At 44.6% G+C, this 14,358-nt stretch overlaps 1 protein-coding gene across 1 annotated transcript; it reads right to left on the bottom strand.

The window, feature by feature from the left end:
• Positions 1-3,524: 3,524 nt before the first annotated feature.
• Positions 3,525-5,662, bottom strand: RAP2B (RAP2B, member of RAS oncogene family). Its single transcript, XM_082626122.1, has one exon. The coding sequence runs from the start codon at positions 5,534-5,536 to the stop codon at positions 4,985-4,987; it is 552 nt and encodes a 183-aa protein (XP_082482248.1). The 5' UTR covers positions 5,537-5,662; the 3' UTR covers positions 3,525-4,984.
• Positions 5,663-14,358: the final 8,696 nt, after the last annotated feature.

Here is a 14,358-nt window from a genome sequence, read left to right as displayed (position 1 = left end):
GTTTTATGCTGTTCATTGTCCCAGGATGGATAACTATAGAACTAAATGCCACTGAATTGACTGATTCCTGGGAAGTCTGGCTAAGAAACTGAATGTATGTATTAACACACACACACACACACACACACACACACACACATATACATATTGACACACACATGTGCCTACTATGACCTGAAGATTTAAATTCTCAAATATAACTTTTTAAAATACTTACTAGGAATCATAAAAAACTAAAATTCTTGCCTTTTAATCTTGAAGTAAGAGAAGACAAATACTTAAAAGTGTTCCCTTTATCAAAGATTTTCCAAAAAAAATTTTTTGAGAGAAAATGTTGATTCTGATTATTTAGGCCACGCCCTTATTCTAATCATTTATTCACTTTCGTTACCTTCTGAATTAATACTGAAAACCAGAACCCAACTATTCACATACTAATGTGAACATGGTCACTCAGCCAGCAATGTGGCTTCCCCATTCACACTCCACAGTTTAACATTCTTAGTGTAACTGGCATATGTCCTCAATAGCTACAGAATTCAGTCAAGATTATTCCATGGCTTTGTGGTAGGCAGCACTCTAAATGTGTGACATGGGTCTTAAGTCTGTGTCCCTAAATATCTAGGTAGCTCTTAGTACTCATTTGGAGTTTGGACTAGATCATCATCAGTTCTCAAAATGTGGTCCCTGAAACAGCCCTATCAGCATTACCTGGAAACTTGTTAGAAATGAAAATTATGAGGTCATATCCAGATGCACTGAATAAGAAACTACAGGAAGAGCTTAGAGTGACTTGTTTTTACCTCCAGGTGATTTTGATATATGGTCAAGTTTGAGATCCTCTGGACTAAGATGATCCCTAAAGCCTTCTCCAACTATCAAAATCCTACTGTCATTAATTAGATCAAACGTATCTTCTAGAACTAGCACCATGTTCAATTAAATGCATTTAATTATTTCCAGTAGTCTGAGTAAAATATCATAATCAAGCTTACCATATTCTATTATACAGTACTTAGAACTTTGCTACATTTTCAACAGGACAAAATTAACATTAGCAAGTTTTCCCAATTAAGTAGACACTGCAACAAATGTTTGATACCACTTTAACTCACAATGGTGATCTCCAAATTAAACCCTCATATTTATAAGTAGGGGGCTTATTCTAGCTGTTGTGAAAAGTAAATAGATCCTTTGATAACAGTTAAGGTACAGGCATTTTGTATCTATTTCTCAAGACCAGCTGCTACATAGTGTTCTCTCACTTTCCCATCCCATCTGTGAGAAACACTGGAATATAACTCAAAAGGGGGTGCAATAACATGCTGGCGAAAAAAAAAACTACCTGAATAATTTGAATCAATGGGGCATTTTAGGATTCCCACCTATAGGAAAGGTTAACAAATCAGGAAGCATAAAGCCTCATACACTGAAAGAATTCTAATTCTAAATAGATCTGGCCCCAAAATGTGATTCAGTGGAGTCTATTTCAGCAGTTAAGGTGGACATTGTTGTACCATAACTCCCAAATACAAAAATGTTAGACTTTCTGATGATACCTTCAACTTTTCTGAGGCTATTACAAAAGGAGGACAAAAATAATCCTTTAAAATGACATAAAGCTTGGATGACTGTCAGGGACCAAAAGGAAAAGCTGTTAAAAACCAGCAGGGGTCAAGTTAAAAAGTTAACTTTTGCTCCCCAAGATAAAGGTTTCTTTTCCACCCAGTTTGCTTTGACAGGTGTTGCCCTACAACAAACTCCTCCCTCCCTCCCTCTCTCACTTCCTTTGACACTCTTAAGTCAGCCCAACTTCTCCAGGGAAACAAACGCTCTTATCTCTTCACACCATAATTCTAGAAGGGGTTCTTACTAGCCAAATAAACTGACATATTCTTAAAAACAATGTCTCTAATTTCTCTCAATTTCGTCAAGAAAACATTGGAGAAGGCTACAAGATTCAAAACTATTTTCCTGCTCCAGGGGTACACACAAAGTTGCTTTCACTGAGAATCCAAAAAGCATTTATTTTACAGTATTCAGTAAAAGTATATTAAAATCTTCTGCCTTGCCATCCCAGACCTATAAAGAATTTAGTCATGTAAGTGACTAAATCCTGTGTGAAGATGATTAATGAACCCAGCAACCTATTTCATTTCCAATTTCCCATTTTCAAAAATTCCCTGTCAGGAGTATATACATTTCTTAAGTTAGTTAGATACTTGCCAGCATTTTATGTCAAAAGGCTTCCCCAAAACCAAAACAAAACTATAAGAAACAGTCACTAAATGCCTTTTAAAGAATCCTTTATATAGTACTTGATATATGTCTTCAGAATTTTCAACACTTTAGATCTACTGAATCAACTAAATTTACACAAATGCAAGAATGAATCTTTGCAAAGCCTAAGTTTGAATAGTTTCTCCTAATTTTTATATTTAGCATATATACATTGCCTTCTAACTGAGTTTGATACTAAACTTAAGTGAGATCAAGAGTGAAAAAAACAGCCTTAGGACCAAACCCAGGCAGAATTCCCTATTCCTCCTCCATGCTGGAATTCTGAGATGTCACCTGGGCAAAGGACACAACATTTTAAGGCAAGATATGTTAATACAGCTTTAAAAAACCTGTGGCCTCTAATTTCTTTTGGCTTCCTCAACAGAATAAATCCCTTTGTCAAAAGACCCTTCAAAAGACTTCATCTACACTTCATGGACCTAAGATATATCAAGTGCTCTTGATATATACAGTTGTACACCTTCTTTTATTCTATGGAGATTATATTAGTAAAGCGGCCCTTAGGAAAAATAAAATACAAAATGAAAAGCTCACACTGCCTCCTGCTGTTAGAAGGAAAATTTCATGAGGTCAAAATGGTCCACAAACTGCACAGTGTAATGAGAGCAAGAGGCTTGTCTTAGTTTTTTTCTTTTTCTCTTCTTTTTTAATCTAATGATCTATTTCCTAATCAAAGCCTCAAGAGGGTTGAGATACTGTCCACAACCCATACAAATGTACTGCAGAAAACACTACAAGGTATGACTTCAGAATTGAAAATCATCTTCCCCAAACATGCTTTCAACTGGATAGATGTTTTAAACAAAACAAAACAAAACTAAAGAAGAATAAAGGAAGAAAGAAAAAGAAAAAGAGAAAATTAAAAGCACTACCCTGTCTGACCAGGTGGATGGTTACTCTCCCAGATCTAAGGCAGTCTTAGCAGTTGGTTTCTCCCCTAGAGAAATAAACTGCTCCAAGTCAGCAGAACAGATTCAATATCCAGCTCATCTTATAGTCAGAGGGTTATCACCATACCCCAGGGCTTCCTAGACCTTGATGATTTTTTTCCATTATTTAAGGAGTTGGGAGAATGTCACCCAACTTGTCACTGAGACACTTCTCTCTTCAAAATTCTACAAACCACTCTTGAGGGCACCATGTACCAGCCCCTGTTCACCTCAATCAGGATACTGTATTAAATCACTGAATATGAAACACAGAAACACAAACAATAGTTTGGATTTGTTTCTTTAAAAATGATGTTTGTATTAAAAATCTTAAAATGAAGAGACAATGATTAAACGTGTGTCTGGAATTAGAAATTACAAATTGTTAGAATTCTCTCAGTACATCACAACAGTAAAATTTTGCTCTTTGCTTCTGGAGGAACACCTTATAACAGAAAACCAAACATTAAAGAAAAATTATATAAAAGGGGAGCTAAATACCTGAACATTGAAACAAAATGAAGCAAAAAATTTAAAAAAGAAAAAAAAAAAACATTGCAAGACAAGTAAATTACATTTTAAAGGAAATAATAAAAGAAATTCACCAAACAACAGGCCCTATTGTCCTGGCTCCTTCAGGAAGATTACTGAAAGGAAACTGGGAAGTGGTTTGGGGGGAATAGCAGATTCTGGGATCTGGTGGGAAGTTCACAGGTTGGCACCGGCTGGAACAGCTGAGTTTTGAAGGCACTCTGCAGACACAGGGGTGCTGGGGGCCCTGAATCACATTTGTGAAGTCCTTGTACTGTATTTTAAAGAGCTAGTCATCAACACCTTGTTACTGCCAACCAATAAGAACAAAAAAGCTAAATCTAAAAAACCAAACAAACACACACACACACAACAGTACACACAAAAATGTGCAGATCTGTAACATTTTTTTCACAGCTGATTAAAAAAAAAATACTACCGTTCTCCCCCAGACTCCCCTTTGATACAGTAGGTAAACAAAATAGATTTTTTTTTCCCACAAATATCAGCAGACACTTTCTGGCACCCCACACTGTATTGGCATCAGTGTTAACAGTCCCAGTTCAGATGTGCAATACTTCAGATTGGATATACTGTAACAAGAATCCAACTTTGCATAGACATCCTCAGAATCGCAGTCACGGGGTTGCCCTTCCAAGCTGGCAGAAAAGGAACCCGATCTTAATTTCCAGCTACTCCTGGAAAACAAGGAAAAAACAAAAGTTTCTTCCTCTCATCCTGCTCCTTCATTTGGTTCTCCCGGACTTCCTTCCGTGTATTTAAAACTTGGAACTAGAAAAACGGTTGTTGAAAAAAAAAAAAAAAGAATTCCCCCTTTTCCACCTTCTCCCCATCCTCTTCCTCCCCCACCCCATTTTTTTTTCCAGGCTGAAACTTTAGCTTGCTGGTGTCAAGCTGCCATACTGCGCCGCAACGGCTGCTTCAATGGGGAAATATGCGTTAACCAAAATCAATGAGAAACGTACATGCTGCAAAGAGCCACATTTCCACCGGGTCTCGGATGGTCATGACGGAACACCCCCTCGGACACGGGGCAGAGGAAGGGGACGCGGCCACGGCGGCCAGCCGGGCTCCCGGGACACCCCGGCTGATGCAAAGTCGTCTCCAATCTCAAAGCAAGAAGAGAAATCACATTTAGAAGAGTCAGGTGCGTTTGGCTTTTGTGCGCAGAGCGCGGCCAGCGCGCGGCAGCCGCGGGCGCCTCAGAGGATCACGCAGGCCGAGCAGCAGCCCTCGTCGCCGTTGGGCTGAGCCGCGTAGTTCATCTGCCTCACGATCTCGGCGAACAGCTCGTCCACCGAGGCTTTGTTTTTGGCCGACGTCTCCATGAAGGGGCAGCTCCACTCCTCGGCCAGGGCCTTGCCCTCGCCGAACGAAACCTCGCGCTCGCCCTCCAGGTCCACCTTGTTGCCCACCAGGATCATGGGCACGCGCTCGTACCGCTTCACGCGGATGATCTGGTCCCGCATGGGCTTGATGTCCTGGAAGCTCTGCTGGTTAACAAGGCTGTAGACGAGGATGAAGCCCTGGCCATTCTTGATGTACAGGTCCCGCATGGACGCGAACTGCTCCGTGCCCGCCGTGTCCAGAATCTCCAGCACCGACGGCGACGAGTCCACCTCAATCTCTTTGCGGTAGAAGTCCTCGATGGTGGGGTCGTACTTCTCGATGAAGGAGCCGGTCACGAACTGCACGGTGAGCGCGGACTTGCCCACGCCGCCCGAGCCCAGCACCACCACTTTGTACTCTCTCATGGCTCCGTCGGCGCTCCTGCCGCGCCTACCGCGGCCCCGTCGGGGCTGCACGCCGGAGGAAGGCTAGGCTTGGCGGCTGGACTTCTCCCCGTCCTCAGCTCCGCAGGAAAAACTAAGGAGAGGATGGCAGAGGAGCGCAGGGCGCGGAAATCACCAAGCGGGGACCGGGGGCCGACCGGCGGCGGCAGCGCGTCCCTGCGGCGCGGGTCCGGGGCCCCGCAGCAGCCCACGGCGGCAGCCGCAGCCTGGGCGGCGGAGCGGGAGGACAATGCCGGCAGCCGGTGCGAGGCAAGGACTGCAGCTTCTCGCCGCTGCAGCCCAGGAAGGCGAGAAGGCGGCGGCGGCGGGCTGCGGAGGCGGCTGCTAATTGCGCGCCGGGCCAGGACGCGCGTGGCATGAGTCCCCGCAGATCGTGCGCCCACCGCCGCGGCCCATCGAGCTCTCTCCCGCAGCCTCCGCGGGGCGAGGGCTTCCTACTCGCCGCGCGCAGCCCAGCTCTCCCCGCCCCGGCGAGCATGCCCAGTGCGCCGCCGCCGGCCGCGCCCGCCGGATCCCACGCTCCTGGTTTTCCGGGGGGCCGGGCGGGGGTGGGGCTGTGGGTGGGGCTCGAGATTTGATTCAGGACTAGCGGATTCGCGATAGGCGCTAGTCTAGGAGCTGGAAAAGAAATGTGTGGGGGGGGTGGGGGGGGGAAGGTGTGTGTGGGTGTTTAGAGACCGGCTGGGAGAGCGCCAGTGGGAGGACGAAGACCGCCTTCTTTCGCGGCTTTGGGGTTAGTGCATAGGGGCCCCGGCTCTGCGAGAAGCGGGTGGGCGCGGCGGGCCACCCCGGGGTTGGGGTGGGCTGGCCTCTTGCCGCCTCCCTTTATCCAAAGCTCGTGGACTCCACTCCCCGGCCTGCCGGCTGGTGTGCATCCCGGGACCGAGACCCAAAGGACATTTGGGGGTATGACTGGCTAGCAGAGCATCTTCCCCCACTCAAGGCGCGGCCCTTTCTACCCGGCTTTCTCTGGCCGACTCTTCTCATACTTCATCCCTCGGACAAAGAAAAGAGGAACACTGTGTCTGAAACCCTGTCCCCAACGAGGGAAGGTGCAGCGTCTAGTGACCACAGCGGTCTCCGGGCTGGGACTCGGCGGGCCCCACCCACCTCCCCACTCGGCTGGGGCCAAAACCCGGAGAGCGGATCACAGCCCGATCCAGAAGCGGCGGCGGCGGCGGCGGCGGCGCCCGCAGCTAGTCAGGGCATGCTCAGTGGGCAGAGCAGGTTTTGGGGCTTGGAAGTAGGAAGCTTGTACACCACACACCCACACTCCAGCTCAGATTACCTCTCCCAGACTCAGGACCCATTGGCCCCGGGGCGCAAATCTCACACCCTCGAATGTTCTCCCATTGGCTACTGCCAAGGTTTTATCAGTTTGGGCTGCTTCATTGGCTAAAAAGTAGCCTCCGCTCGTGATTGGTTATTTATAGAGATTGAGTTGAGAGGCGGAGGCACAGCTGTTCTTTCTCTGCTGCTCCCCCGCCCCCTTCCTCCCACTTCCCCAAGCTAGTCGTTTCGAAGCTATGAGTGAAAAAATAAGGAATTTAGGCGGAGAGCTCAGAGCTAAATATAGTCCTTTGTTGGTGTTTTCAAGAGAGTCTGACTTTTTGGTGCCCAGTCACGACTGTCCATTAAAGGGAGCTGGTTACAGTTCTTGGTCCTCAAGAAACAACAAAGTTTGCAAGGGTTTTTTTTGTTTGTTTGTTTTTTGGGGGGAGGGGCTAGGATGTGGAAATGAACCACTGAATTCAGCTCACCCGGTGGGGTGGGGGAATGCCCAGGCTTGCCTTTAGAAAACGTCTCTGCTTTGGGGCGGGCATTCGCAAGACTGGGCTCGGCTCGCACTCACGGGAGGTACCAGGGAGATGCCTTGACTTGTTCCGGGTCTCTCTCCTTCCTCGCGAAGGAGAGGTGTCAAGACCTGTCAAAAGACTAAGCGATACTAGCGTGAGCCCCAGGGCGAAGGGGTTGGGAGGGTACTGAGCTGCTTCAATCCTGGCTCCATATCCTGTCGACGCCACTTCCCACTGGTTTAACCGTCCGCACTGGAGGAATAAATCAAGCAATGTGCTAACGCTTGGTTTCACTGCCTTAGTCCTGCCGTGACTCAGGGCTACGTTTGCCAGTTAACCTTCTCCGAACCCTCTGCCGTAGCTTGTAGTATGTGCGGCTGCAGCGTGAAGTCTTGGCCAAGGGACCCCGCGGGTCTCGGGCAGCAGCCAACGCCTTGGGTGGGGTAGGTGGAGCCCATTCCTGCGCCTGGCCCCGCTATTTAGTGGAGAGAGGGGTTATCACAGTGCTTGGCTATAGTTATGCTTATACAATTCTCCAGAAACCTTTCAAGGCAAATTCACCTAATATGGATGGAGAGAACCTCACATTTACCCAGCGTTTAATGTCTGTTAGGCGTTTTACATGTGCTATCTTATTTACTCCTCATAAAAATAATTATTATACCTATTTTAAGGATGAGGAAACTGAGGCCCTAAGATGTTCAGTAACTGGCCTAAGATTTCTCAGCTAATGAGTGGCTACGCTAGGATCCCGACTCAGGTGTTTGGCTGCAGAACCTGGTCTTGTAACCATTAGGCAATACTACCTTCTCACAAGAAAGTTCCCAGATTTTACTCTTTCTTAGGTTGAATCTTGAGGTAGTATGATCAGACAGGCTCTTAAACCCAAGCAAGAGGGACCTCTGCCCACCCTCTGACTCTCTTCTGACAGTGCCCCTTCCTACAGGGTCAAGGAGCTTGAACCCTCTTCCAGACCATGCCCCCAGTAGTCAGAATTCTGGAATCCTCTACCCAAATAGTACCAAACCCTCTTCTAGGATCTGCTTGGACCTCTGAACGCACCCCTGTGTGCAGGAATGGGTCTCTGTTGGAGTGTGGATGGTGCTACGACCTCCCAGGCACTTTGGGCCCTGCTTAAGTGCAGGAAAAGGGGTCCCTTCTAGTCAGCTTTCCCTTCCCTGACACTTCCAGCCTGGCCCTTGGAGGAGTCCAAGAATTCGTGGTTCACACCTGACCATCCCGGTCTTGCAAAGAAGTACCTGTCAAGGTGGGAGGATAGATCATATTTTAACAGTGTGTTATCTTGATTTGTAACTGAAATACTTAAGAGTAATGCTATGTGTGCCTCTATCTGTCCTCCTGCCCACAAATGTTAGGTGTGGTTATGAGCATGATATAGTAGAAAATGCTTTGTCCTTATAGGCCAGGTGTCTAATCTCAAGTATTGGATATCAATTATTATCTGAGACCTTGGGCAAGCCCCTCAGGTGCTCCTGACCTGAGTTTCCCTATCTATAACGTGATGATAATAAAATTTGCCCCACTCACCTAGCTACCTGAGGAACCTTGAAGAGAATCTGATGACCAAACCCTTTATTTTACATCAGAGCCAGTGAGCAGAATTAGAACCCTGGTGTCCTGGATGCCCTTTGCATGGTGCCATCCTACGCTCCGAGAAAATAATTAACAGATAATGGATGGAAACATGCTTTTAAAGCTGCAGCGCCCCATAAATTCATGACAATCACAACCCAGGTGTCTTGACAGCCCTATCTAGAAGAGACCTCTCAGGACTACAGGTAGCCATGCAGATGGGTATTTTTGTATCTTGGTGGCCTCTCTGGTACCAAAGAGCTGCCACACTTTGAATACTTTCTATTAGGGATTCTTTGATAGCAATTTGTATTACACTCAGATGGTCTCCCTCAATTTTTATTACACTCAGATGGTCTCCCTCAGAAAGACTTCCACTGGGGCTCTGGGATTCAAAATGAAGTAATGAATGAAATTGCTGATGCACAAGTTTTTAAAGTTGATCACTTCTTCTGGTGAAATTTGTTAGGAGTTTTTATGGACCTCACTATGAATCATAATCCTGAACCATATCCAATTATCTTGTACCATAATTATTTACATGTCTGTACCTTGTCATCCTAAGCACCGTGTGAATTCCTTATGGTCAGGGCCCGTACCTGGCTTATCTTTGCAGCCACCTCTGTCCCTCATAACACCTAGTAAGAGTGCCTACATAGGAGTACCTCAATTAATTATTTATGGGTACATGAATGACATTTTATCCCTTTTCCAAACTTTCTTTGTGGTAAAAGATATATTTATTTTTGGAGAGACATAACATTTCCTGGATCCTTAGAAAAATGTATATCATGTTTCAGTCTCCTTGAGTCTAAAAGATGCTGGGGTGATAAAGTCTACACTTGTATGGATGGAAACACTAAGTCAGTGCTGTCTGGGGGAAAAAATACCAAAGCACCCAGTGGATAAACCCTTTCTCTGAAGAAGACTTCAGACAAACATTTTTGCAGATGACATACAAAAGGCATTTCTAGAAAATAATCTGAAGTAAAAGCTAACCAGCTAAGGACTGCTTAATCTTTCGTATTGACCGTTACATAAACAATGGTCCCTGACAGTGCCCCTTTGCTTACACAGTGAGCTTTGCTTACAGAGTGAGCTCCTGTGACACTGGTTTTGGGCCTTCAAAGAATCAGAGGGTTTGCTAGAACATGAATCTTTTAAGTCTTCCAGTAAATAAGTGCCCATCTGTCCTCTTCATTTATACAAAGTAGAGGTTTATTTCATCATGTTCATAATTTTAGCTGATTTGATCTATAGATAAACAAATAATTCTAAAAAATTTTGAAAATATCAAGGGTAAGTTGAGAGTGACCATGTATCATTATTTTAAAGGGAAGTTGGTGTAAGACTAAGTGTGCCTTGCAGAGTTCTCAGTAAATATTTAAGTGCCTGAACATGTTATAACATAACCAGGTATCCACTAGTAGGCTTAGGATGTTTTATTTTATCAGTGGTGTTTAAAAAATAATCTCCAGTAATGCCCCTAAAAATATTTCATCAGTTAGCCAAACCATCATCCTTTCATACTCTTCATATTGCACTTTGGGCAGCCAACTTGTAAGAACAATGGCTTGTACTACCTATAATGAGATTTTGTATCTTTATATCTTAAAAATGTCCTAAAATCCTAGCATGGTAACTAAAGAGAGACAAAGGTGTGCCTAGTTTCCATAATTTCATTGTCTGCTCCTATCATGTGTACTCTGATTGGTTCCTTTCTCCTTTTAAAATTACCTTTCAAAGGAAAGTGGAGGAGAGTCTTAAGTTTCAAATTAAATAACCTCTTAAAATCAGTCAAGCTTTTTACTAACCTTTTGATAGGCCCAAATAAAGAACCAGAAGAATCAAAATAGCTATTCTCAAGGCTATCAGATTATTATTGAATAGTGATCTCAACATATACATTAATGTACTGTGTTATTTTTTATAATAAAAACCACTCATATCTCCATAAAGATGTTACCCTGGGCTGAAGTGTCACACACACCTAGGCAACTACTTCACAACTACTCAGTGGATTTGAGTTCTATCATAAATTCTTACTAATGGTTTGGCCTATTTTCATTCTTTTACCTGATTTTTTAAAAGAAGAAAAATAAATCTCTTCTAAGGTAAACAGCCTGACCTTCTGTATAAGATCTCATGTTTGCCTGAGACCCTGATCTGTAGACAAAGAACACAACTGTCTTACAGCACCACTTTTATGTAATGAATGTATTCTCACTCAAGGGAAATTTTAAAGAGATTTCACTGATCCTGTTTTTCATAGTTGAAGGCACAATTACACATCTTAGTCTGTTTAAGATTTGTCTCCTCAGAACCTCTGTTCCAGAGAAACAAATATATATATAGCAAGAATGGGAGAAATGTCTTAGCTCCATTAAAAAGAACTTTCCTCTCATAAAATTGTCATTATGTGCAGATGATATACTATATTTAGAAAACCCTGAAGACTCCACACAAAAATTACTAGAACTGATAAATGAATTCATCAAGGTAGCAGGATACGAGATTAACATACAGAAAGCAGTTGCATTTCTCTGCACCAATAATGACATATCAGAAATGAAATGAAAAAAAAAAAAACTTTTAAAATTGCACCCAAAAAACATTAATAAAGGAAACAGAAAATGATTCAAACAAATGGAAAAATATCCCATGCTCTTGGATTGGAAGAATTTATATTATTAAAATAGCCATACTACTCAAAGCACTCTACAGATTTAATGTGATCCCTATCAAATTACCCATGACATTTTTCACAGAAGTAGAACAAATAATCCTAATTCATATGGAACCACAAAAGACCCAGAATTGCCAAAGCTATCCTGAAGAAAAAGGACAAAGCAGGAGGCATAACCCTCCCAGACTTCAGACAATATTACAAAGCTACAGTAATCAAAACAGAGTGGTACTGGCACAAAAACAGACATATGTATCAATGGAACAGAATAGACAGCCCAGAAATAAACCCACACGGTCAATTAATCTTCACCAAAGGAGGCAAGAATATACAATGGAAAAAAGAAAGTCTCTTCAGCAAGTGGTGTTGGGAAAGTTGGATAGCTGCCTGTAAATCAATGAAGTTAGAACACACCCTCTCACCATACACAAAAATAAACTCAAAATAGCTTAAAGACTTAAACTTAAGATATGACACCATAAAACTCCTAAAAGAGATCACAGGCAAAACATTCTCGGGTATAAACCATACCAATGTTTTCTTAGGTCAGTCTCCCAAGGCAATAGAAATAAAAACAAAAATAAACAAATGGAACATAATCAAACTTACAAGCTTTTGCACAGCAAAGGAAACCATAAACAAAATGAAAAGACAGCCTAGAGAATGAGAGAAAATATTTGCAAATGATGTGATTGACAAAGGCTTAATTTCCAAAATATACAAACAGCTCATACAACTCAACAACAAAAAAACAAACAACGCAATAAAAAAAATGGGCAGAAGACCTAAACAGACATTTTTCCAAAGAAGACATACAGATGGCCAATAGGCACAAGAAAGATGCTCAACATCACTAATTATCAGAGAAATGCAAATCAAAACTACAATGAGGTACCACCTCACTTGGGTCAGAATGGCCATTATTAAAAAGTCTACAAATAACAAATGCTGGAGAGGGTGTGGAGAAAAGGGAACCCTCCTACACTGTTTGTGGGAATGTAAGTTGGTGCAGCCACTGTCAAAAACAGTATGAAGGTTCCTCAGAAAACCAAAAATAGAATTATATGATCCAGCAATCCCATTCCCTGGCATATATCCAGTCAAAACTACAATTCAAAAAGATACATGGCCCTTCCCCTGGGAGCAAAGACTGCCACCATGAACTGCCTGCCCTGTGCCACACAGAGTGGGCTGTCGCTTCAGGACCTTGCTTCACATGTGGGGTGCAGGTTCGATCCCTGGTCCTGGAGCTAAGATCCCACATGCCTTGCAGCCAAAAAACCAAAACATAAAAGAGAAGCAGAGGTGGAGGCAAGATGGCGTACTAGGAGGATGTAGAATTTGTGTCTCCTCACAACTAGGGCACCTACCAGGCACCAGTGGGGGACCACACCTAAGGGGACAGGAAGAGCCCCAAGAAACCAGGTAGGATGAGAAGTGTGGGAGGAGTGAAGGGGGAGGAGAAGTGGAGGTGGGATGGGACTGGTACCCCGAGGGGTGGCTGGGGGAGGGGAAGGACTCCCGAAGGGGGAAATTGGGGAACCACTGGGAGGGCGGAGGATCAAAAGGGAGTGTGGCCAGGTTTCCGCTGCCCACATGGGCCCCCAGGGACCTGCTGAGAGCCTTGGCCTGATCCTCTGCCCACCTAAGCCCCCTCCAGCCCCATGGGTCCTGAGGGAGTGGGAGGGAGGAAAGTGAGAGCAAAAGTAAAGGCTGGACCTCTGAGATCAGCACCCATGAGGGGTGGCTGGGGAGGGGAGGAGTTCCTACACCCAGGGGGACCCACCCACAATTAGGGGTCCAGCGGTGACGGGGGAGACCGTGGGGGAGATGGTGGGGGAGGGACGTGGAGGAATGGAAGGGAACAGGGCCAGTGCTTTCCCTGTCCACGTAGGCACCAGGAAACCTGTTGGGCTCCTGGGCCTAATCCTCTGCCCTGGGAGCCTCCCTCCTGCCGTGCAGAGCCCAAGCCCCACCCCTACATCCCCACCCAGCACCCTACCTCTACACTTGGAGACCCTCTCCAACAAGCTGGGCCTGAACCCCACCCACACACCCTCACTCAGGGCACTACCCCCAAACGCCGGAACTCCACACTCCACAGGCCCTCCTGGTGTGTTGCGACTCCCCTTCTGCGAAGGTCCTAAGCAGAGGCTCTGCCCCATACTTGAACGTTGCCCTGCCTAGGCCCCGCCCAATGCTCAAACATACCCCCCCACCTGCCTAGGTCCCATGCCATCCTAAATCCCGCCCATGCCACTCTAAACCCCGCCCCTGCCGAAGTTCCATCCCTGCCTAAACTCCGCCCCCACAGCCAAAGCATTTTTTTTTTTTTCATTTTTCCTCTTTTAGATTGGGGTTCTGTCTTACCTTGTTGATTCACTGTCGTTGATTCTTTCATATTTTTATTTTTCCTAATAAATCTTCTATTTTTCTAATTTTATTTTATTCTTTATACTTTGTTATTGTTCTCTCCTTTTGGCTTGTTCCCCCCCACTTTTTTATTTTCTTTTTTCTGTTGCAGTTTTATTTTACCTTGTTGCAGTTGTTTCTATTATAGTTTCATTTTCCCTAATATAATTTTTATCTTTCCAGTTTTATTTTTCTTTTTATTATTACTCCTTTTTTCCTTTCTTCTTTTTTTTTTTTTCACCATGCCACAAAGCTTGTGGGATCTTGGTTCCCAGGCCGGAGGATGGGCCTGAGCT

The sequence above is a fragment of the Mesoplodon mirus genome (assembly GCF_964341445.2).
Source record: "Mesoplodon mirus genome assembly, chromosome: 6".
In the NCBI taxonomy this organism is placed as follows: domain Eukaryota; kingdom Metazoa; phylum Chordata; class Mammalia; order Artiodactyla; family Ziphiidae; genus Mesoplodon; species Mesoplodon mirus.
The sequence above is the reverse complement of the archived record's forward strand: the minus strand, read 5'-3'. Positions and strand labels throughout refer to the sequence as shown.

Coding starts and splice junctions, on each gene's coding strand:
- RAP2B (XM_082626122.1), bottom strand. CDS start 5,536: ATGAGAGAGTACAAAGTGGTGGTGCTGGGCTCGGGCGGCGTGGGCAAG.